At 46.4% G+C, this 24,926-nt stretch overlaps 2 protein-coding genes across 4 annotated transcripts in view; one reads left to right on the top strand and one right to left on the bottom strand.

Annotated features, from left to right (window-relative positions):
- ENOX2 (ecto-NOX disulfide-thiol exchanger 2) overlaps nucleotides 1-18,768 on the bottom strand; it is a 28,657-nt gene extending 9,889 nt beyond the window's left edge. For 2 of the 3 annotated variants that reach the window (XM_081963919.1, XM_081963920.1), the window contains exons 1-8: nucleotides 18,622-18,768; nucleotides 11,453-11,575; nucleotides 8,520-8,651; nucleotides 7,374-7,529; nucleotides 6,464-6,670; nucleotides 4,050-4,283; nucleotides 2,701-2,913; nucleotides 1,699-1,730 (exon numbers count right to left, since the gene is read on the bottom strand). In XM_081963919.1, the coding sequence (XP_081820045.1) occupies nucleotides 1,699-1,730; nucleotides 2,701-2,913; nucleotides 4,050-4,283; nucleotides 6,464-6,670; nucleotides 7,374-7,529; nucleotides 8,520-8,651; nucleotides 11,453-11,575; nucleotides 18,622-18,685 (1,161 nt within the window). In that variant the 5' untranslated portion in view covers nucleotides 18,686-18,768. Of the gene's footprint in view, nucleotides 1-1,698; nucleotides 1,731-2,700; nucleotides 2,914-4,049; nucleotides 4,284-6,463; nucleotides 6,671-7,373; nucleotides 7,530-8,519; nucleotides 8,652-11,452; nucleotides 11,576-18,355; nucleotides 18,473-18,621 lie in introns of those variants that run through there. The other variant, XM_081963921.1, reaches the window with a different exon arrangement.
- Nucleotides 18,769-20,808: 2,040 nt separating this feature from the next.
- On the top strand, nucleotides 20,809-21,801 carry GPR119 (G protein-coupled receptor 119; the record flags this gene model as incomplete). Its single annotated transcript, XM_081964372.1, has 1 exon — nucleotides 20,809-21,801. One exon carries the CDS (start codon nucleotides 20,809-20,811, stop codon nucleotides 21,799-21,801), a length of 993 nt encoding a protein of 330 aa, XP_081820498.1.
- Between the last annotated feature and the right edge of the window lie 3,125 nt (nucleotides 21,802-24,926).

Genomic DNA, 24,926 nt, shown 5'->3' with positions numbered 1-24,926 from the left:
CCAGGGATCCAATGTTGTCCAAAGACATTTTTCTGGCCACATGGCCAGCATAGGTGACACCTCAAAGGCGCACGGAACGCTGTTACCTTCCCTTCCAAAGTGGTGCCTATTCATCTACTCACATTTGCATGCTTTAAAACTGCTAGGTGGGCAGCAGCTGAAGCAAGGAACGGGAGCTCATCCCCTTGCATGGTGCTCGGGGTCTCAAACCCGGGCTCTCCAGCTGACCAGATCAGCATCTTTTAACCGCCGAGCTGTCGCATCCCCGTTTGTAAAGAGAGGGTTGGGGCCGTTGCAGAAGACTGGAGTTGCAAACACAAAGCCCTGCTCCATTACTATTCCTTTGTGAGGCACCCGCATTCACAAAGCAGGCATGCACTCACGGGGCGAACCGGCGGTAGACTTCTGTTTAACCCACCTCTGGATTCCGGGGAGAAAGAGGGGAGTGAAAACCGCAACAGCATCGCCAAAGGTGGAGAAAGCATTAAAGGACCAGAATAGGGTGAGGAGCATGGGAAAAGAAGAGGAGGGGGAAAATACAGCAGAATTACATTACCTGGAAGTCTCAAACCTGCCAATTAGAAAAAAATGACCTGCGGATCTTCAAGTGAAAAGAAGAGTGGGATTGGGGGGGGTGGGGGAGGACGGGGCTATCCACCTACCTTGGTTACCTAAGCCCCTTCCCAATCTGCAAAATGTGAGGGAGGTTTGTAGCAAGCCCCCTTATTAAGGCAGGAAACGGAGCTGAGAAAGATGGGGGGAAATGATTCACCTTAAGCTTCTTCCCTCAAATTACCCAGAAATTCGTCTGGCAAAAACGGAGCTGCCTTCCAGAAGGGGTCAGGGGCATGAGCTGCTGAAGAAAACGGCACAGAGAGTCCTCAACATACAACCCTTCGCTTAATGACGAAAGTTACCGTGTTTCCCTGAAAATAAGACATTATTTTTGAGGTGCAGGAGGCAGCGAGCGTGGTCCCCTCATGGCGGCTGCTGTGTTGCAATATTTTCGGGGAGGGCTTATTTTAGCGCACGGGCTTCAGAAGCCCGATTGGGCTTATTATCCGGGGAGGTCTTTTTTTTCCGGGGAAACAAAGAGTACAACGGCACCGAGAAAAGTGACTCGTTTTCCACACTTACAACCACTGCAGCATTTTCCCACTGTCACAGTCGGATGCTCCACGTCTGACTCGTATTTACGACGGTCGCAGCGTTCCCCCCCGGGGATGGGGGTGGAGGTCAGGTGACACACACACACACCCATTTTTCGGCCTTCTGACAAGCCAAGTCAACGGGGAAGCCAGCTTCACTACGCAACCGTGCGACTAATTTGACAATCGCAGCGATTTGCTTAACGGCGGTGGCAAGATAGCGTCGTACGACGGGGCGGGATTCGCTTAAGCCAGGGGTGTCCAAACTTGGGAACTTTAAGACGTGGACTTCAACTCCCAGAATTCCCCAGCCAGCATGGCTGGCTGTGGAATTCTGGGAGTTGAAGTCCACAAGTCTTAAAGTTCCCAAGTTTGGACACCCCTGGCTTAAGACATGTCCCGCTTATAGCAAAGGTTGGACTCAGTTATGGTCATAGGTCAAGGACTCTCTGAAGCAGGTCTTCCAATGGGGTGAATGGCTTGGAAATCCACCTGACATTTGCTGCCTTCGAAAGCCAAAAATTGCCTGAAGAATATGGCCCTCACGTACCTTTAGTTCTGGAACCAGCCATTGCTTCCGGCCTGAATGGAAAAGGAGTGAGGGCACCTCATCATCACCAAAAGGAAGGAAGGGCCCAGATTCTGCAACCTACGTATTCTGCAACCTACGTATTCCTTACTCCAAAAGGAGGAGAATTTGGACTTTGACGTTCTTTTTTCTTACCCATCAAAATTTGGAGGGGAGGAGGGAGAAAGACTGGGGTCAGGAGCGTACTCCTTGTATCTATCTCTTTGTTAGAATGGCGGAAACTTTTGGACATGCACAAGAGGTGGATCTAAACACCTTCTCTAAGCAAGTAAAGGCGTATCTACATCTCCTCTGTCTGACCTTCAGTGGGAATTGTAACAGGGAAATGTCCTCGTTTTTGTTGTGGCCTACCAGCAGAGCTGGCAGCAGATTCGGACAGTGAGGAGGATGGGGGGGAACCTGGGCCAGTCTTGGAGTCTGGGGAAGGCTCTGATGAGGTCTCTGTGTCGGAGGCAGAGAGGGGGTCAGAGCCGTATGCCAGTTATCAGCTGCCTTTGGAGTCGGATATTAGTGGGGCAGAAGAACAGCTGGAGTCTGTTCCCAGTGTGTGCATGCGCAGAGTTGCCAGACGAAGGGAACAGCTAAAGAACAGGGGTTGACTTGGGAGTGAGGTCACAGGTGGACGGTGAATGGCCCCTCCCATAGGGAATAAAAGAGGAGCAAAAGGGGAGTGGAGTTTGCAGGAGACAATTAGTTCGCTTAATTGGTTCATGAATCTCCAAGACTCCTTGCCAAGATTGCAGATATCGGCCTGTCAGCTCTCCAAGCCAGATAAGGTCTGTGACCGTAAATCCTCCCTCAAAAGACTTTGCTGGATGTGAATGAGAGGAATTCACAATAACTTAATAAAAAGGTTTTTTTGTCGGGACAAGGAGTCTGCTTCGTGGTTTGGGGAGGGGGAGGGCAGAACAGTTTTGCAGGCTAAGCAAAGCCCCCAGCTTGCAAAGAGCCCCTGGCACTTACACTGAGCAAGAATCCCCGACAAAGCCACTTTGAATTTCTCCTTGGCTTCCTCCATTTCCTTATCATGGGCCGCTTTTTCATTCATCAGCCGGCGGATGTGGCTGTTGACCGATTGGACCATGGTGTAGAAGCTGTTGGCAGTCCGCCGGTTCACTTCCCCCCTCTCCAGCCAGGCCAGCAACGTCTGGACAGCTTCCAAAAACTTGGCATCCACTGGAGGGAGAGGGGGGGGGGCATCGCAATTAGGTTACAAGCTTGGCCCTTGTTGGCTGGACACCTGGATTTAAGTTTTAAAAAGCACAACCAAGGAAGAGATTCCTCATGGGGGCAGAAGTACCATATTTTTCGGAGTATAAGACGGACCTTTTATTCCCCCCCAAAAAGAGGATGAAAATCTTGGTGCATCTTATACACTGAATACAGCATTTTTGGCTTTTCAAAACCCACCCCTTCACAAAAATGGACAGGCAGAGGGTTTGGGAGGACTGTAAAATGCTCCTGGGTGCTGGGGAGGGCAAAAATGAGTGAAAAACGGGCCTTTTGCTCGTTTGTGGGCCCTGCCAGCCCCTAGAAGCACTCCACAAGCCTCCCAAAGCCTATGCATGTCCTGTTTTTTGCAAAAAAAATGGGCTCGTTTTTGACAGCCCCCAGAAGCCCTTTGCAGATCTGTCAAACTCTCTGCATGCCCCATTCTTCAAAAAAAATGAGGCATGCAGAGGGTTTGGGAGGCCTGCAGAGTGCAAAAACTTTTTTTTTTAAATTTACCTCTTCAAAATCTTGGTGCGTCTTATACTCTGGTGCGTCTTATAGTCCGAAAAATACGGTAGGTGGAACCGTCCACTCCAGCAAAATGCAAAGTTCTTCTCTACGTTTATGCGTTGAGCCACGTAGCTCAGGCAGGGGCTGGATTCCACCAGTTTGGGCAAGTTCAGGCGAACCGGTTCGCTCCGACTATCAGCCAGGCCCGCCCACCTGCCCTTGTGCTATATACTCCCCTACATTCCCGTTTCTGAAGCCCAGTTGATGGGCGCGGCACAGTGGATTGCCGGCACCTTGGCCGTTTTCCTTCCCAGCAGTAGATTTCTCCATAAACTGCAAAGCGCGCACTCAGCATACCGGTTGTTAAACCAGTAGGATCCCACCCGCATGCGCATTCTGATCAGCGCACACGGATTCATGCCGGAAACCCAAAAGAGGAACGTGCAACGCCACACGTGCCAGGCGACATGGCTCTGCGCGCCACGTCGCCATCACGGTGCTATGTCAATCAATCCCCCTTTGCTACATGGACAGGGGCCAGGGCTTATGCTTCCGCGATCCCCTTCCCAGTGAAAAGTATTCGCAAATACCTTTTAGCTTCTCAACCACCAGGCTGCACTCATAATCGGAATAGTTCACCACCGGCGGTGGGGAGGGCGGGAGGAACCGCTCTTCCGTCTTCCTCTTGCGATGGCGCTCTTCTCTGGCCAACATCCGCTGCTTGCATTCCCACTCGTAGAGATCGTCCCGGGCTTCGGCAAAATCCACATGGAGGCGTCCCGTATCTTTCTTGTCGGTGCTGGAGCCCAGTCGGATGCGATAACCTGGTGGGGGACAAATGCATGAAGTCTCTGGAGGGGGCCAGGCAGCCCGATTCTTCTCGGCCTCTGGGTGTTGGGGTTGAAGAAATGCAAACAGCTTAAATCTTCTTGTAGAGGTTCTCAGTCATGCAGGTCGCAGTTGCCCCAAAGGTGCTTTTTTCAGCAAGCAATTGGACTTTCTTGCTTTTTAGACTACAGGGACCATTTGCATCACTCAGGTAGGTGACCTTGAGGACAAGATAAACCTCCAGGTGGCCTCAAAGACTCTTTAAAAGGACGCAAATGACCAGCTGTCTGCAAGGAGTATAAATCCTTCCGTTCTCCACCATCCAGTCAGAGTGGAAGAAGCTTCTTGAATGAAAACTTCTTCAAAGAGAAACAAGAAAGTCCACCTGCCTCCTGAAAAAGCACCTTCGGGACAGCCATGACCTGGATGAGTGAAATCTCCATAGACTTTAAGCTATACAATTTGGGATGAACACCTTTTGAATGGTGTGGGAATAAGAATGGATTTCCAGAGGAAAAAAATTGCAGACTAGAGGAACCATTTGCACCACTCGGGAGACCCTGAGGACACAGATAAAACCTCCAAATGCTTCAAGGACCCTCGAAAAGGATGCACATGACCAGCTGTCTGCAAGGAACCTAAATCCTTCCATTCCTCACCATCCAGTCAGAGCTGAAGAAGCTTCTTTGGATGAGAAGCGAAACATCTTCAAAAGGAAAAAGAAAAACAAGAAAGTCCAGCTGTATCCTGAAAAAGCACCTTTGGGACAGCTTAAATCTTTGTTTAGGCAAGATTGCTCTTTCGAGCTTGGTGCATGAATTGTCAAGGCATGTTATGCCCAGCTGTGCCATCCCCGGATTCTTAGTGCTTGCATTTTTTAAGATTCTGACCCGCCTTAAAGGCTGAAAAACATTTCAATTCCCCCAACCCAGTGATTGCAATTGCAACCTGCAATAAAGGGGAAACCAATCAATCAATCAATCAATCAATCTCTCTATACAATACAATAGTAGAGTTGGAAGGGACCTTGGAGGTCTTCTAGTCCAACCCCCTGCCTAGGCAGGAAACCCTATACCGTTCCAGACAAATGGCTATCCAACATCTTCTTAAAAACGTCCAGTGTTCGAGTGTTCACAACTTCTGGAAGCAAGTTGTTCCACTGACTAATTGTTCTAACTGTCAGGAAGTTTCTCCTCAATTCTAAGTTGCTTCTCTCCTTGGTTAGTTTCCACCCATCTCTCTCTCCCTCTCTCTCTCTCTCTCTCTCTCTGTCTCTCTCTCTCTCTCTCTCACACACACACACACACACACAGGTTCCATATTGACAGGCGTGCACAATGTGGGCCTTTGAGGGTAGTTTTGAGTCCAGGCATTTAGACAACAGATATATTTCAAATCTTATTTCAGGAGCTCCTGTCTCATCCAAGCCGTACGAAATATTGCCTTATATCGCTTCATTTTGGATTTATAGTCATGTCAGTTTCATCCAAATATGAGTTTTACGTTCATCTATTGACATCCTTTAGGTCAGACACCTCCCGAGAGCTGCCTGTTGTCCAGCTGCACAATTGTTCACAGAACTTGCCTCCCGTTTTTGTAGGTTTACGGTGTTTTTCTACAAACGTTGTCCCTTTCCACCCAAAGATATTAAGGAAGTAAAGATGGGATGGCTGCATGAATACCTCGTATTAGAAAAGAATGTTATTACGAAACTGCCGGGACGTGGTGGCTCAGTGGCTAAGATGCTGAGCTTGTCAATCAGAAAGGTCGGCAGTTCGGCGGTTCGAATCCCTAGCGCCGCGTAATGGAGTGAGCTCCCGTTCCTTGTCGCAGCTTCTGCCAATCTAGCAGTTCAAAAGGATGTAAAAATGCAACTAGAAAAAATAGGGACCGCCTTCAGACATTGCTGTCTCTTCGGCTTTGAAATGGAGATGAGCACTGCCCCCTAGAGTCGGGAACAACTAGCACATATGTTTGAGGGGAACCTTTACCTATGAAACTACACCGTAATTATACAGTTGGGATCAGAAAAAAAGTAAGAAATGTAAGTGGGCAGTTGGGAAAATGCCAGCAAGCTGACATGACAGCTTCTGGCCAGCGCAATTCTAAATACTTAAATTATAAAGAAAGTTTGTTCCTTCTGAACAACCTAAAGAATAGAACAGTAAATACGCACCTGACAGATAAACTGCTTTATCCACCATATATTCCTCAGCAAAACGGATATGGCAGAAATGCTTTTTACTCTTCCGAAGAGCAATGATCTCTCCGCACTTTTCAAAAATCTCCACGATGGTCTCTTCGGTCCCATTTTCTGGCAGCCCCCCAACAAACACCGTCTTGCAGCCAGGAGGCCTCTCCCTTGTCGTGGGAGGAGGAAGATCTAGAAATACGAGAGGAAAACTTTCCGTGAGCAAAAGGCAATCCGGCAGTCATTTATATACCGATAACAACTGACGGGGGAAAAAAACACCTAATTATTGAGCACAGCTGCACTTAATAGCAATTGAACAGATACACACCAATGTAAAGGTAAAGAGTCCCCTCGCAAATATGTGCTAGTCGTTCCTGACTCTAGGGGGCGGTGCTCATCTCCGTTTCAAAGCTGAAGAGCGCTGTCTGAAGATATCTCCGTGGTCATGTGGCCAGCATGACTAAACACTGAAGGTGTGTGGAATGCTGTTCCCTTCCCACCAAAGGAGGTCCCTATTTTTCTACTTGCATTTTTTACATGCTTTGGAACTGTTAGGTTGGCAGAAGCTGGGACAAGTAACGGGAGCTCGCTCTGTTACGCGACACTACGGATTCGAAACACCGAACTGCCGACCTTTCAGATCGACAAGCTCAGCGCCTTAGCTCCTGAGCCACCGCCTCCCCGGTTGTCATGCCTGCAGCTGGTCAATTTGATTCTAGCAGGCATTGTCACCTCCCACCTCCTTCAAAGATCTCTGAAACCAGATCTCTGCTAGACCGCAACCCTTCCCTTGATCTCCCGTGAGACCCAGGCAGCAGGGTGTGTGACTTTCTAATTCCAAGGATTTCCCGCAGCCCTCCAGGGCGGTCACAGGCATTCAGGCAAGGCTCACTCGGATTAGGCGGAAAGAGCGTGCAGCTTTTGCAGTGGACGATCTCCTTGGCCATCGGCATATCGGAGAGGATGGGCGGTGGCACGATTCCCAAGCCAGGCATCAGTGGATTAAGCGGCGGGATGCCCGTCATCATTCCCAGGGTGGGGTCGAAGTCTGGAAGACAGGAGGATTTCAGACGTAAGCGCGCGAGCATCCCAATGAAGATTCCAAGCGGATTACGCACCCGTTAAGAATCAAGGGGGCCAAGATTGTGAGAGATTCCTAAGGTGACACGCTTGGAAAAAGCCGAGCTCGTTTATCAGTGTGGAATCCATTGCACGAAACTGGCTATTCTGGGTTTGGGAAGAGTAGGAGATCTGGACGAGAAAGCATCCACAGTTTGCCGAGTCATTTCTCAAATTGCCCTCCATCCTTTCTTCCTGCTGTGTGGCTAAAAAGAAGGATGCCAACCTTCGCTGCGGCCAACTCGCCCTGGGACAACTCAACAATTCAATTTAATTCATCATCATCTTCTTTTCACGACCCCATAATCCCTTGGGGGGTGGGTTCTGGGCAACTGAATGGAGCTAGCAGAGTGTTTACTGGCCCGATGCCCTTCCTGTTGCCAATGCAGAGTTTTGTTCAGCAGATATATTCTCAGTGTGGCCAGAGAGAGAAACATCTGCCTCTACCTAGGATCGAACTCACAGCCTCCCAATTGTGAGGTGAGAGCTCCACCTCTAGGCCATCGCACCACTCCCAACAATTCAATTCAATTTAATTATTTAAAATAATTTAAAAACTATTTTACTCTTTGTCATTCATATTCTGTATCTTCTTTGTCCTTTATGTTTAATGTTAACCTATTCGTTTCTGCACAATCTAGTATTTTCCTAATTATATTTTCATCTGTAGGAGTGTCCTGATTCTTCCAGTGTTGTGCAAATACAACACTGTTGCTGTCAAGACATGTAGTATATGTTCCCTTTGTCATATTTTTGGGTATTATAAAAGGTATTTGTTTTTCATGGAGAAGGGAAAGTTACATCTTTCAGGGCAGAAATCTCATTTGGGTTTCCTTTTAAGAGATTAATTAGAGATTAATTCTCTAAGAATGATGACATTTGACCCATTTGCACTCTTCGGGATCAGGAGTGTACTTACTAGGTAAAGGGGGATCTGCTGTCATTCCCATTGGAGCCATCCCTAAATTATTCATCGCGGTGGTCCAGGCTGTTGGGTCAGACATGCCCAAGTCCATCGGAGAAGAATCAAGATTTAGTGTTTGGATGTTATCTGCAGAGAAGGTCACAATTAGCAGAAGCAACACTTTGCTTTGGGCTCTGATCTACTTTTGGATGCTGTTTGGAATCCTGACGCCATCTTGCTTTCGAACCTACTAAAAATGAAGTGAGGCTTTAAAAAAAAAATGCTATGGGGGAGGAGGTATGATGGAGCCCAAGACAAAAAAAACATCATTTGGATAAAGAGTAGGAGCAAACTCCAATTACGGAGCAAGATGTAACAAGAGATTCGAAGTCCTTTATGCCGTGAGAACTCAATGGAAAATATATGTCCCCCTCCCCCCCCCCTGCCTCAAATAAGGACGCGGTCTTCGCAACACCAGAACTCGAGGTGTCAAGGTTTCAAGCTCAAAATAGATGTTTGCAAAATAGAACTTTGGGGGCACCTCTCATCGCTTCTAATGACCCCCTGATTGGCAGGTGCACAACCCCCTAAAATGCAGGCCAGAGTCCAGAGTGGTGGACATCTATGTTTATTTCCACCCAGGAAGCCATTTGGCAAAATTCCCTTAAAGAAGGGCTCTTGCTTGCCAAATTCCTGATCTGAAAAACAGACCCAGATTAAGAACAGAGTAAGAACATCTCCGTCTCACAGTGACATAAATTCAAACTCATCAAGGGATGGGAAGGGAGTGTTGTGACCTGCCAGTGGCCAGTGGAGCTGGCAGCAGATTCGGACAGTGAGGAGGTTGGGGAGGAACATGGGCCAGTCCTGGAGTCTGGGGAAGGCTCTGACGAGGGCTCTGCATCGGAGGCAGAGATGGGGCCAGGGCCGCCTGACAGTTACCAGCTGCCTTCGGAGTCGGAGATCAGCGGGGCAGAAGAACAGCTGGAGCCTGTTCCCGATGTGCGCATGCACAGAGCTGTCAGGAGAAGGGAACAGTTAAGGAACAGGGGTCGACTCAGGAGTAAGGCCACTGTTGGATGATGAATGCCCCTCCCAGAGGAAATAAAAGAAGAGCAAAAGGAGAGTGGAGTTTGCAGGAGACAATTAGTTCGTTAGTGTGAAGATTTGCTTATCTGAGAGACTCCTTGCCAACTATTTGTACAGCGTTGTGCCTGGAAGCTATTGACCTGGCAACTATCCAAGGACTGATAAGGTCTGTGTTTGCAACTCCCCCTTGAAAGACTGTTTGCTGGGACTTTGCTGGATGTGAATGAGAGGAATTCACATTAGCTTAATAAAAAGGGTTTTTTTTTTCGGCACAAGGAGTCTGTTTCGGGATTTGATGAAGCCTAGGTCAGAATAGGGAGAGAGTTGCTGTGGTGACTGTGAACCCTAAGACAGCAGCATCGAATCCTTGCCCACGTCAGGAAAATGTTTTTCTGCTTCTTCCCCTTATCTTCCCCTTGTCTTGTTTAACAGTGAAGAGAAAACATTGGGCACCTGAAACTTTGTTCAGGGGTGCATCAGGTCAAAATTTGCACTCCAGATCCCTGGCCCACGTATTAAACAGCCTAAAGGGTTAGTACACAATGGAAAGTCCAACGGTCTTCTGATTATTTTTGGACTCCTGCTTCCATCCGGCCATAAAAACACATCTCCTTGGAGAACTGAACAAAACCTTTCTGAACCACCAAGGAACTGTCTTCTCCAATCAACTCTTCTGTCGCGGGACAACGTGATATCAGCTTAGGATACTTTAGAATAGAATAGAGCTGGAAGGGACCTTGGAGGTCTTCTAGTCCAGCCCCCTGCTCAAGCAGGAGAATCTATATACCATCCCAGACAAGTCACTGTCTCTGTTTCTTCTTCTCCACTGATGGAGCGCCCATGATTTCTGAAGGCAATTTATTAAACAATATCATTTCTTCTACTTCCCCTTTCCTACTTCATGGCATCAACAGTGCTGTATTTTATATCCGCTTTCTGTAGCACTTTTAGGGTCTTTCCAAATGAGGGGTGGGTTCACAAATAATTCGATTTTACTCAGCTGATCAAACTGACTAATCGAAATAAACCTGTTCTGACCGAGGCTTCCCATGAAGCAAACTCCATGTCCCGAGAAAAAACCCTTTTATTAATTGACTGTGAATTCTGCTCATTCACATCCAGCAAAGTCTTTCAGGGGAGGATTTGCGGTCACAGACCTTCTCTGGCTTGGAGAGCTGCCAGGCCGATATCTGCAAAACTTGGCAAGGAGTTTTGGCGAGTCATGAACCAATGAAGCGAGCTAATTGTCTCCTGCAAACTCCCCTCCCCTTTCGCTCCTCTTTTATTTCCTCTGGGAGGGGCCATTCACCGTCCACCTGTGACCTCACTCCCAAGTCGACCCTTGTTCCTTAGCTGTTCCCTTCGTCTGGCAACTCTGTCCATGCGCACACTGGGAACAGACTCCAGCTGTTCATCTGCCTCACTGATGTCTGACTCTGAAGGCAGCTGATAACTGGCATACGGCTCTGGCCCCCTCTCTGCCTCCGACACAGAGCCCTCATCAGAGTCTTCCCCAGACTCCAGGACTGGCCCATGTTCCTCCCCAACCTCCTCACTGTCCGAATCTATTGCCAGCTCTGCTGGCCACTGATGGGCCACAATGAAACCCAGGTATACAGACTCAAGTATGAGCAAAGTTTTACACTATTGAATTCTAGCTAATGGGCAAGCAGCAACAGAAATCTCAGAATTCAGGCCTCGAATGAGCTGGAAATACCAAGATTTCCCCCACGGTAATTCTGATAAGGGTATTGGCTGTGTTCCTTAGATCTCCCTACTTCGCTATCAAATGCCTCCAAGGAACAAGCTCAGTTCATTTGCTATATTCTCCAAACAGGCAGCCCAATTTACCAGCTTACCTGGCAACAGATTAATTCTCTCCCGCTTCTGGCTTGTCTTCCCTCCATTGTCAGCAAATCCTGCCCGACTGTTCGGTGGCAGGGGGTGGCTGCTACCAAGGTCAGAGGGCAGCTGGTTTAGCCCTAAGAGAGAGATGGAAAATGGGCTGAGCAATATTTCCCCAGGTAGCCTACACAGAACGATTAAAATATTCCAAAGCATCTGAGGATTTCTTCCCAGGGCAGCCGAGATAAAAACAATACCATCAAGGCAGGCTGTATAATTTGAGAAGAGAAGCAGAAAACGCCAAACTCCTAAAAAATGGGGCCTTAAAAATCTGGGAGCATCAAGGTTTCACTTGGCACGCCAAAGGATTCGGAGTCAGTACCTTTAGCATGAGTGGACTTATGATAGTAATGTGCTCCCCTCCCTCCACCGCCCCAACCTCTCTCTTGGTGTCCCCCCTTACAATGTTTTAAGAAACCCCTCATGGATGGGCAAAAAAGGTCCATTTTTGTCTTGCAGCTTTGCGTGAGTCACGGCGCCCTTTGGAACTTTTATTGCCCTTGAACTTGGGGTATCTCCAACAACACCTCTACTTTAGCCGAGGTACAACGCAAGGGCCAGGACCCGGCCAATCCTGCAAAGCTACAGAAGGCCTCTGGATAAATGCGCATTCTTGATCAGTTCCTGGGATCTACTGAAATGGAACTCCTGCGGAGAAGTCCTGCTGGTCTGCAACCAAACCTGTCTCTTCTGGAGAGACTTTTTACAGGACGGTATCAGATCACACCATGCTAATCCCGAAGCCCTCAAGAGAGAAGCAGCAACGAACCTCCGCCATGCCTGGAATGGCTGGATGGGCTCAAGCACTTCAGAATGATAAACATTTACTGTAATAATCGAGCCTCTGCTTCCCGTATGGAATCAGAACGGAGGAAGGGACTGTCTCTCCTCTCGCAAAGAACCGTCTGTCTGTCAGGCATGGGAGCCATCTTTTTACAGTGGGCCCGACCGTGGGAAAATGGGAGGGGGGATTATATATACAGCTGTGATGGCGAAGTCATAGCATGCGCAGATTAAGTGAGTTTTGCACCACTTTATGACCTTCCTTGCCACCGTCCTTAATTTAGCTACGGACAATTCATACGGGGGAAACTGCAATTTTTTTTAAATAAAGTTTTTTTTAAAATTCTCCTACATACCATTGTAAGTATACATCCACATAATTGTTATTCTTCTTTACATTTGTCGTTCTTATACATTTGTTATTTCATTTAATAGGTTATAATATACAGTTTGGGTTGCTTTATTTACCATCCCTTCCGCCTGTTGTAACACTACCTTATTTTCCCTTTCTTTTCTCCCTCCCTCCCTTCTCTTTCTTCTTTTCTCCTCTCCTTCCCCTTCCTTTTTCCCTTACCTTTCTCCTACTCCTACTCTTCCCCTTCCTACCCTCTCTCCTTCTCTTTCTCTCCCTTTCAACCTCCTCTCCTTACCTCTTCATTCTTTCCCTTACCTCTCCCCTACTCTTCCCCTTCCTACCCTCTCTCCTTCTCTCCGTCTCTCCCTTTCATCCTCCTCTCCTTACCTCTTCATTCTTTCCCTTACCTCTCCCCTACTCTTCCCCTTCCTACCCTCTCTCCTTCTCTCCGTCTCTCCCTTTCATCCTCCTCTCCTTGCCTCTTCCTTCCTTCCCTCGTCTCCCTCTCGTTCTCTCCTCCTCTCTCCCTTTCTTCTTCTGTTATTATAGGTGTCTCTTTCAAATCTCAGCGCTGAAAAGGTGCGCCATCACTGACATATAGTAATGACTTAGATTGAATCTGTAGAAGCTAACTAAAAAAACAAACCACCCTTAGGAGATCTTAACTACATACTTTAGAATCCGTAAATCTGCAGGGTTTATCGCCTGCCATCAAAACACTCAGCAAAGATTTTCACAGAGGAAAAAAAAAAACCTATCACATTCATAAAGCAAGTTTGTTGAAGAATGGAATCGGCCTTCAAACCACGGATCCCTGTAAGATAACTTTATATCTTCTACAGAGAGATAGCTTGTAAAAGATATATCTTGCAGATGTTATATCTCTTGTCATAGAGCATTCCCACTGCATAAAATATAGGGCTTAGTTTTCAATCGGAGTGATTCGAAGAAAGCTGAGCTCCTTATAGTATTTATTTCTCAATAGCTTAAAATTCAAAGTTTAAAATCCCTAAATTACTTCCCTGCTTGAGTTCCCTGCGCTTCAAGCCACATCGTGAAATCTCTTCCACCCAACATCGATCAGTGCCGAGAAACAGGTAAAAGGGATTTTAAATCCCTTGCTGACACATATCTCCAGGCGCAAAGAATTCAGGAAATGTAAAAGGCGATGACACAAAATAAGAATTTTTTAAAAAAATGAAGTTAAGAACATTCTTTATTGAACGTTCTTTTGAAGATTAAAAAAAAACCCTCTCGGTAAATCCAGGACTGATTTGAAAAATTAAAAGACGGGGCACTCTCTGCCTTTGGGACGGCGTAATTACCAATTTAATCGAGTGCAGATTTAATTGAACAATGTCACCTTTAAATGGCATTCTTGCAAAATTCGTGTAATCTTAGAATAAAAGATGGGGGGATCAAAGACTAAGCATTATACTCTGAGGACACTCAGGCTCTCTATGCAGAATACTGATTTTGTTTTACCTGGCTTAAACATCGCCAGCTCTTGATGAGTATTGGCTGAAAAACAAAACTTTCGGAGAGAAAAGCTACCTGGGGCAATCTCTTCCAGAATTCACACCCTTACCTGAGAACTGCACCACAAACATGGGGCCAAGCTCTCCAAGTGAACCCTTCAGTCCCAGCGAATATTTTGCAATAGATTCAACAGCACGCAAATATCGCTCAGGACAACCGCACTTCAAGTCCTCGGGTGACAAATCAAATATCCCCCCCCAAAAACCCAAGTGCCAGGAATAAGAGTAACAAGAGGAGAGCTTAACGTCAATAAAGCCACAGTTATAGCAGCCAACTGGATAACATCAGGATGCTAAAGAGGAGGAGGAAGACGGAGAAGGGGTTGTTGTTGTTTTTTGCACCTGTCCTTGTCATTGGACTCATCCGTGATACTTCGCTGACCGAGTCCTGGTCTATTGCGGAGAAGACACCCGGAGAGCAGGTGGCGAAGCAATTAACAGCATGCTTATCTGTGGATCTGCAAGGGATTTGATTTCAGGGCCGCAAATTGCTGAAAGATAGGACGCAGCTGGCCAGCCCCGATCTCGCTGGGTGATCTCGCAAGTGGTCATCTTAAAAGATAAGATAAGCCCCGGCTTGACAGCCCGAAGGCCTCCACGACTTCTCAGGGTAAAATTCGATATTCCATTCACCGAACTTAAATGTGCAATTCAGCATTCAAAACCTGGGGTTCTGCACGATGCCCCCCCCCCAATGGACTCCCCTGGAGTGAAAAATGGGCCCGAGAAATCAAATTCTACTGATCAACAGAGGCGCAAGGTTTATGCAGAAAATACCCGTTGCACAGCTGTTTGTTTTTTTCTTTGCTACCAGAATTCACAATGTAAAGTACAAAAAAAATGTACCCTGCTTATCCTGTTGCTATCATATATGGGAATTTGGAGTGGCTTATTAAAAGCACAGGAAACATTTACTACACTGTGCTGAACAGAATCAATACGGGAAGGAAGAATGGATGGATGGATGGATGGATGGATGGATGGATGGATGGATGGATGAAAGGAAGGAAGGAAGGAAGGAGAGAGAAAAAGAAGGAAGGCAGGCAAGCAGGAAAGAGAAAAGGAAGGAAGGAAAGAAGGAAAGAAGGAAGAAAGGAGAGAGAGGAAGAAGGAAGGAGGGTGAGAAAGAGAAAAGGAAGGAAGGAGAGAGAGAGAAAGGAAGGAAAGAAGGAATAAAGGAGAGAGGAAAAGGAAGGAAGGAAGGAAGGAAGGAAGGAAGGAGGGTAAAGAGAGAGAGAAAATGAAGGAAGGGATAAAAGGAAGGAAAGAAGGAAGGAAAGAAAAGGAAGAAAGGAGAGAGAGAGAGAGAAAGAAGGAAGGAAGGAGGATGAGAAAGAGAAAAGGAAGGAAGGAGAGAGAAAGGAATGAAAGAAGGAATAAAGGAGAGAGAAAAAGGAAGGAAGGAAGGAGGGTAAAGAGAGAGAAAATGAAGGAAGGGAGAAAAGGAAGGAAAGAAGGAAGGGGAGAGAAAAAGAAGGAAGGAAGGAAGGCAAGAAGGTGAGAAAGAGAAAAGGAAGGAAGGAAGGATCAATCAGAAACTTTCCTCAACTGTCCTTTGTATTAACTAAGTTTCAGACTTATTTATTTGTAAAATGTATTGCCACAGGGTAACTCTGGGCTTACATAGAAATGTTTGTATATCCTAATACTGATAATGAGTTCAAAGATTTAAGGCCAGCACATTTCATATTAAAGTCTTCCCCATCCTTGGAGTCTGATTTCAGAGACATGCCATGCTCTCTTCGCAGATTAAAATAGGAACAGGTGTAACTATCCAATTCTCATGCCAAGAATACCAAAGTTTCAGCGTTCAGCACACTATACAGTGTTTAGAGTTTTATCCCCCATTCTTAAACCTCATTAAAAAAAAAAGGGTCAAGATACCAAATTTGGCATACTGGTCAGATTATATCTACATAAAATTACTACAACACGCTCCATATGAAAGAGTTTTTGGAAACTGTACTTGGCAAAAGACTCATACTTATGACGGTCGCAGTGTCCCGAAGTCACGTGATCCCTTTTTGTGACCTTCTAAGAAGCCAAGTCGATGGGAAAGACAGATTCATTTAACAACCAGGTTACTCGTTTAAGGACTGCAGTGTTTCACTTAACGAACGCGGTGGGAAAAGTTGTAAAATTAGGCAAAACCCCTCTAATAAATTTCTGACTCAACAACATAAATTTTGGGCTCAGTTGTGGTCATACGTTGAGGACTACCTGTCTTGTACAGCTTGAAAATTAGGGCTGCTAACTGTGATACTGAATTCAGAAGTAAACAAACAGAATCGAAATCTTTAAAAACTTGAGATATATTGCATGTACTTTTGAACCCAGGATAACAAACTGTGGGCCACAAAGCATCTTAGCTAGGATATGTGTGCTTTTTTGGAGCACTGCAATGAAGTTTAGGCATGCTTGCCTAGCCAGTCAGGAATTTGACCACTGCAGTGCCCAATTTGATGTTCTCCATGTGTGTTGCGTTCTGGATCCCACCATCCCACCAAGACAATCAGTAGTTAGCCAGATGAGATAGAACTTGTGAAGGTATCGAGTGAAAAATGGATATCCATATACAGAAAGGACTTTCGCAATATAATCTTCACCCTAACCCTTGTATAAGATTGATAAGCTACTCCAGCAGGAACTCCACAAACCAGCCATGGATCTATCCACAAATATGATGATGATGATGATGATGATGATGATGATGATAAAATATATTCACGGATGAAGATACATCATTTGAATACCCTGCCATTGACAAAATCCCCATCAGTCAATTGCAAAAAGGCAGCTTTACACAGAACAGCTTACATTCTGCGACAATACCTTTAACATCATCAAGCAACATCTGTCCCAAAGGTGCTTTTTCAGGAGGCAACTGGACTTTCTGGTTTTTCTTTGAAGACGTTTCGCTTCTCATCCAGGAAGCTTCTTCAGCTCTCTCATCCCAGAAGCTTCTTGGATGAGGAGCGAAATGTCTTCAAAGAAAAAAACCAGAAAGTCCAGTTGCCTCTTGAAAAAGCACCTTTGGGACAACCATGACCTGTATGGCTGAGAATCTCCATAGACATCAAACAACATAGGATGAACGATTGCAGGAACTGGTTTGTCTAGTGAAGAGAAGGACCAGGGGAGACAGGATAGCAGTCTTCCAATATTTGAGGGGCTGCCACAGAGAGGAAGAGGTCATGCTATTTTCCAAAGCACCTGAATGCTGGACAAGGAATCATGGATGGAAACTGAACAAGGAGAGATTCAATCTGGAAATGAGGATAAATTTTATGACAGTGAGAGCAATCAACCCATGGAACAGAAGTTGCCTTTGAAAGTTGTGGGAGATTCATCAGTGGAGGCTTTCAAGGGGAGATTGGACTGCCATTTGTCAGGGATGGTTTAGGTGTAGGGTCTCCTGCTTGGGTGGGAGAGTTGGACTAGATGACCTACAAGGTCCCTTCCAACTCTATTAATCTGTTAACACTCTAAATCTCTGCTGGGATGCTGAATTGCAACTTTCTGTGGAACATCCCAGGTCTTTGGGAAGGCTTTCATAGGTGGACAGAAATGCCAAATCCGGTCTGAACATCTGGCTGACTATAGAATAGAATAGAATCTTGGCCAAGTGTGATTGGACACACAAGGAATTTGTCTTTGGTGAATATGCTCTCAGTGTACATAAAAAGAAAAGATAAATTTGTCGCGAATCATAAGGTCCACCACTTAACGATAGTCATAGGGAGCAAATAAGCAATCAAATCATACTATGAATCAATATAAATCGTAAGGATACAAGCAACAAAGTTATAGTCAGCCAGCCATAAGTGGGAGGAGATGGGTGATAGGAACGATGAGAAGATTAATAGTAATAGTAATGGTGATATGCAATAGACCATAGTAATAGTAATAAATTAAAACCACCTATGCCTCCCAATTCCCAGCATTTTAGGAAACGGCCCAGCTAGTCTAACAGAGAACATGCTGTAACTCTTGGTTCAAGTCAGCCACGGACTTTTCCCAGGGTCTGAATTCGAATCTCTCCATCTCATTCTTTTGGCTCTTTTTTTTTTAAGGGCCAACATTGCAGCATCCCTCCCTCCCTCCCCATGCACTGGAAGTAACAATGCAGCAGCCCCGGTGAAGCAGGCACGGCTGCAATGCAGGAAGCCAGACGGACACACCTGGGCCACGCCTTCCGGATGCACCAGGACTACAAAACCCATGCTTCCCAGCCAACAGAGGCATGCAACTGGGGACAGCTGGAATCTCCCGGGGAGGCAAGTCCTTTCATTCCCAGCCGGCAAGGCTCGCACGACCCTTCCCGCCAGATCTGCCGGGAGGGCTGGGGACCATGGGAATTGTAGTCCCCGGGGCCGCCTGGAAGGTCGGGCGCCCGCTTCATTGGAGCGTCTGAGGAAGGCGGGCCTCCTTGGCTTTCCAACCTCACCTTGCCTTCCCGCGCGTCCGCCGAGCAGCCCCACCGGCTTCCCTCCGCAGCTCCCCAGAGACATCGGGGTCTCCGCCCGCAGCTCTTCCGCAGCTCCCGCCCCGCCGGCCGGGCCTCGCCCCGCTTCCCTCGGCCCCGCCTCCAAGCAGCCTTCGCGCGCCCCCATTGGTGGCCCGGTCTCTAGGGGCGTGGCGTAGAGGGCGATCCAAGGAGGGAAGCGTCAGGAGGGTCTTTCCTCCGCGCTCGCTGATTGGCTAGATGGAGAGGCCACCTTGACGCTTTGTCTCGGGAATTCTGGGCAATGTAGTTTAAGAGAAGAGGGTGGTTTTTCTTTTTTCTTTTTTGTAGGGAGTGAGAAACGGTACATTAGACTAGAATAGAGCTGGAAGGGACTATGGAGGTCTTCTACTCCAGCCCCCTACTCAAGCAGGAGAACCTGTCCTATATAGTTTCAGATAAGTGACTTTCTAGCCTCTGGTAATGCAGTTGGACTACATGACCTCCAAGGTCCCTTTCAACTCTGTTACTGTTAAAAGGACAAAGGCGCTTTCACTTCTTGGGGAAAATGGGAGTTTTGATCCATGCTTCTGTGGGGGGAAGTAGAGTGGAAAAATCTCATCTGATCTGGTCCTTCTCCTTTTTCCCCCCTGTTGAATTTGTATCTGTTTATTTGTTAAATTTGTATGCGGACCCTTTCGCCACGAAAAAAGACCCGACTCTGAGCAGTTGATGATGGGAATTGTAGCATGCACGGGCTGAAGAGGATGGAGTACAGCTATTATCAAAGCCTTGGAACAAATTTTAAAGAGAAACTATGTTAAAGAGAAACTATGTTCTTACTCTGTATTGGGGAAGGTTGAGAAAGGAATGGAAGGAAGAGTAGACATAAACCTCGAAGAGATAGCAGGCAAGCCCGTTGTCAACTTACCTCATGACTGAAACTTGGTCCAAAAGTTGAGAAATCTGTGTGGTTTCATATTGTTCAATAATTTGCCATGTTTCAGAATCAGAATAAAACTGGAAGGGACCTTGGAGGTCTTCTAGTCCCTATACCATTTCAGACAAGTGACTGTCCTGTCACCTTAATCACCTTAATGAAGACGCTGTCATAGGGGTAAGAAATTAACTCTCCCTGTTTCCAAAATTCTGTATTTACACCCAGATAAGCACTAAATTCGACTGGAGTACACTGAAATGAAAACATCACAGTAGATTATTGAAGACAGCATAATTATTTTCCAGCTATGTGGGACTTGACAGTTTCTGAAGAAATAAGACTATGAGGCAGGCACTCAAGCAGAAGTCATTGGATGCACATTTCCTAAATGTAGTGCTCCCCCCCAAAAAAAACCCAGAAGAGGGGGTCTTATATGGAGGTGCCTTTATTAGGGTGCCTTTGGTTCCCTCACATATATGTGCTAGTCGTTCCCGACTCTAGGGGGTGGTACTCATCTCCATTTCCAAGCTGAAGAGCCAGTGCTGTCCGAAGATGTCTCTGTGGTCATGTGGCCGGCATGACTAAACGCCAAAGGCGCACGAAACGCTGTTACCTTCCCACTAAAGGTGGTTCCTATTTTTCTACTTGCATTTTTCACATGCTTTCGAACTGCAGAAGCTGGGACAAGTAACAGGAGCTCACTCCATTACGCGGCGCTAGGGATTCAAACCGCCAAACTGCTGATCTTTCTGATCGACAAGCTCAGCGTCTTAGCCCCTGAGCCACCGCGCCCCAACAGGGGGGCCTTTGAGAATAGGTTTGTTCATTGTGTTAATTCCACAGAATTCATTATAGTAGGTTAGGAACATAATGAAATCTTTTATGACTGCAGATATCCACACACACACACATACACACTGTGCGGTCATCTGTAGAGGCCAAAGACCATTTTGCAAATATTCAAATATTCTATTCCAAAGGCAGGAAGCGGCTTCTTTTGACGTTGTCTGGAAACCAGGGGTGGGACTATAAAGGCAGAGCAATAGCGATATACTTGTATGTGCTCAGCCGGCTAGGCTAGGTTGCCTAAGGATGCACCCAGCCTTCCACCTCTTAGAGTTCTGAGCTTTTACCAGTTGGCTACTCAACCTGGCGCACCTCCTTGAAAGACGCTTCGAGAAGGGTCTGCGTTTAGATGTATTTTTAAGGGTCTCCGCGCCCCACCTTGTTCCAGAAAAGGAACCGTCAGTATGGGAAGCGTTACCTTTGGCGTCATCCTTGCTTTGCTGGCTTCGCTGATTATGCTGGTCAATTGTATTGTGGTCGTTGCGCTGGGGCGGCTGGTCTGGAAGAACCACTGCCCCGGCCTGTGTTTTGTTTTAAACCTCGCGGTCTCCGACTACTTGGTGGGCTTCACCATCACGGGTCTGGTTAACCAAGAGCTGTCTGGTCCCGAGTACCAGACCCCTCAGTGGTCCTGTGTCTTGCAGATGGCTTCCATCACCTGCCCCTCCGCTGCCTCCATCTTCACGGTGATTTTAGTCACCTTCGACCGGTACCTGGCTATTACGCATCCTTTCCACTACTTCAAAATCATGTGCGGCCCAGTGGTCGGGATTTGCATCGGAGGTCCTTGGCTGCTGGCTTGTTTGATCGGTTTCCTCCCGGTGATGGTGCACAGCTTCCGGGCAGAGAACTACCAAGGTCTCTGCACCTTCTTCGCTGTGTTTCAGCCCACGTACACCCTGGTGGTCTTCTGCGTCAGCTTTTTCCCGGTTTTCGTCGTCTTTCTCTATTTCCACTGCCGCCTGCTCAAGATTGCTTCTCTGCACATCCAGCACATCCGAGAACTGGAACCCGCGGGCCTGCCGGCCACCTGCCCAACCTCCCAGCCTTCCAACGATACCAAAGCCTTGCGTACTGTGGCCATCTTGGTGGGTTGTTTTGCCTTTTCCTGGTCTCCTTTCTTTGTGGTGAGCATTGTCCAGATTGCCTGCCGGAAGTGTTACCTCCATCGCCTGCTGGAACATTACCTCTGGGTCTTGGGCGTGTGCAACTCTCTAGCGAATCCCCTCGTCTATGGCTATTGGCAGAAGGAGGTACGCCTGGAGATCTATCACATGTGTCTGTGCCTGAAGAACAAAATCTTCCCTCTTTTTCACTTGGACAGCCAACCTGATGCTGCTCCCACCCAGCCTGGGGGACCACTCTATATCATCTCACTAGCCCAGCTGAAGGACTGATGTAAGGTTTGAAAAAGAAAAAGCCTGCCACTCTGGGCACATCTCCTGGTAAGGTTCTTCTCTTATATGTTTCACCAAGTCTTCTGTCCAGAAGCAATGTTATTCCATGGCAAATGGGTACAGAAATTACCGTAAGTTTCCTGATTCCCCCTCCCCACAATTGCGGTAAGAAGGCCCCTTTGAACATCTTTATCTCCAATCCCAACTCCATCTGGAGTTGCATCTCCAACTTACAAAGCCATTTATTTATTCGCTAGCTGGATACCCGTGCTTTGCTACAAAACTTTGTGATTGGGTTTGATACTTAAAGCTTGAAACTTAATGTAGAATGTGTAGCTCCTTAGCATCCAAGCATGTTAATATAATGGCAGTTGGAACAGAGTTATTTTCAGGTGGGAAGGGGGAGTAGAATGTCTAAACTCCCAGCCTGCTGGCCAAATGAGTCAGGTGCTGGTCATGCCCACGCCAGGTCTAGCAAATGGGCAGCATCAGAGCGCATTAATATAAGGAATTGGCAGTTGGAACAGAGTTCCTTTCAGGTGGGGAGGGGGAGTAGAATGTCTAACTCCTTAGCATCAGAGCATGTTAATGTAATACTGTATAAGAAATACTAATGATCTGTGTTTGATCTTGGGGTGGGGGGCAGGGGTGGGGGGCCAGCTCAACTTCACTTGCTCCAGGGGCACCTGTGGTGGGGGCAATCCTCCTGCAGCCCTCTGCCAGCAAAAACGGAGCTCAGGAGGGCCGCATGTGGCCTTCTCTAGCTCTGTTTTCCCTGGCAGAGGCACCATGGGCCAGTCCTTTGCTGTTTCCAGGGCGGCTCCGCAGGCCAGATCTAAGCACGCCATGGGCCGGATCTGGCCCACAGGCTTTGCGTTTCACACCCCTGCTGTACATTATGACTAAGTTCTAAAGGGCAATGTTGGCAGTGCCAAGAGACCCTCAAAGTCTGGAAAGGAATCAAGAACCTTGATCCCAAAGAAGCTCCCATTCTGGATCACCTAGAGGTGTTTGGATAGTTCTTGAAGTTATCTGTGCATTTATTGGCTCATGGGTTCTGACAGAAGAGTAACGGCAGCTGAGTCTTAATGTACAGTTGATTTTCTATAGAGGGTTCATTGCTGCTTTTTACAAGGACAGGTCAACTAAAGGTGCATCCTTGCGGTCAGGTGAGGTCAGCAGTCTTGAGGTTTTTACTCTTTGGCTCCCATAAACATAAACAATAAGAAAAAATGGGGGGAAATACATATTATGAAGTTCTGTTTCTTTGACGAAAAAAGGAACACATTTTATTTTTACAATGCAGCCAAACCAACATGGAGTTCCATTCCACTAAGTTTATAAAATTATTTAATAGTTTTTCTGCCGTTCGCAAAGAGCTTCACATCCTGATGAACTTCCTGTTCGATTAGATTGGCAGATGGACCTTGTTTACTCCCCGACCCATTACTAGCTTGGATCCTGATAAACGAGCCATGGAAAAGCAAGAGTGGAAGCTGGAGGTTTCAAAAGCTTCTAATAATGTAACGCTTGCGTATCTTCTCTATGGAAACAGAAGACAGGAATCGCACCTTGCTGAATACAAACTGGATAAGCCTTGTTTGTGCGTTACCAGTGACAAAATAGGCCACATGGTGCAACAGGACCAAGCAAAGACCAAAGTGGGAAATGTTTAAGATGGGGATGTTTAATGGCCACATTTAATATTGAAAGGACGTCGAGAGATTTTTTTCCCCCTTCCCTCTGGCAAGATCCAATTGTTGTCCATGTCTTTCAAGCTGATATCTATATCTATATCTATCCTATCTATCTGTCTGTCTGTCTATCTATCCATCCATCCATCTATCCTATCCATCCATCCATCTATCCATCCATCCATCCTATCCAATCCATCTATCTATCCATCCATCCATCCATCCATCCATCCATCTATCTATCTATCTATCTATCTATCTATCTATCATCTATCTATCTATCATCTATCTATCTATCTATCTATCATCTATCTATCTATCTATCTATCTATCTATCTATCATCTATCTATCTATCTATCTATCCTTCTATCTATCTACCTATCTATCATCTATCATCTATCATCTATCTATCTATCATCTCTCCCTCTATCTATCTATCATCAATCATCTCTCTGTATCTATCTATCTATCTATCTATCTATCTATCTATCTATCTATCTATCATCTATCTATCATCTATCTATCTATCATCTATCTATCTATCTATCTATCTATCTATCTATCTATCTATCTATCATCTATCTATCTATCTATCTATCTATCTATCTATCTATCTATCTATCATCTATCATCATCTGTCTATACATCCATCCATCCATCCATCTATCTATCTATCAATAAATGGCCGTGTGTCTGTTCCAGCGTAACTCTGGAACGCCTCGAGCAATTTCAATTCTTGAAGTCCACATGTCTTAAAGTTGCCATAGTTGGAGACCTTTGCTTTACAGGGATTTCTGGCAGTATTATCATTTGGTTATCCCTGTAAACAATTCTCAGTTCTAGGTGATCATAACATTGGGGGAGACAGAGCAGGGGAGGAAATTAATGATTTATGTTTTCCAATTCCTTCCAGGTGATCAACAACCGCTCTCTGTAAGCAAGACATTGGCTAATGAAAAACGTTATGGGATATCGCTGCTAAGGAAGGAGAGCCTTTATCCAAACTTTAACAACACTCAGTGCTTAATTGCGCCAATGATGTCAAGAAAACCCAGAGCAGGCAAACATAAGCTCCGAGCGATTACTCATAGAGTCAGTTTTTATTGTCCCTTGATTATGTTTGCCCCTACAAAAACAAACATAAGGAGGAGTGAACGATGGGCTGAAGAAAACCCCGAAAGGAGGACTATTAGCAAATGTGCTGGAGCCCATTAGGGAGGAAATTGAGCTGAAATGCCATCTGTGAGAGCTGCTGGCTGGGTCTCTCATCAACAGCGGTTGGAATCATGCCCCCCAAAGCATGACAAAGATGACCAGTCTGTGATGACGGGGAAAACTCCCAGTGCCAATTCCACAAACCACTTCAGATGGAGCAAGGAAGTGAGGATCATCCCATTCTATACATTTGCTAGGTTGTGACCGATATTGTG

The sequence above is a fragment of the Natrix helvetica genome (assembly GCF_964273705.1).
Source record: "Natrix helvetica genome assembly, chromosome: 11".
In the NCBI taxonomy this organism is placed as follows: Eukaryota; Metazoa; Chordata; class Lepidosauria; order Squamata; family Natricidae; genus Natrix; species Natrix helvetica.
This window is presented reverse-complemented; position numbering and strand designations above follow the sequence as displayed.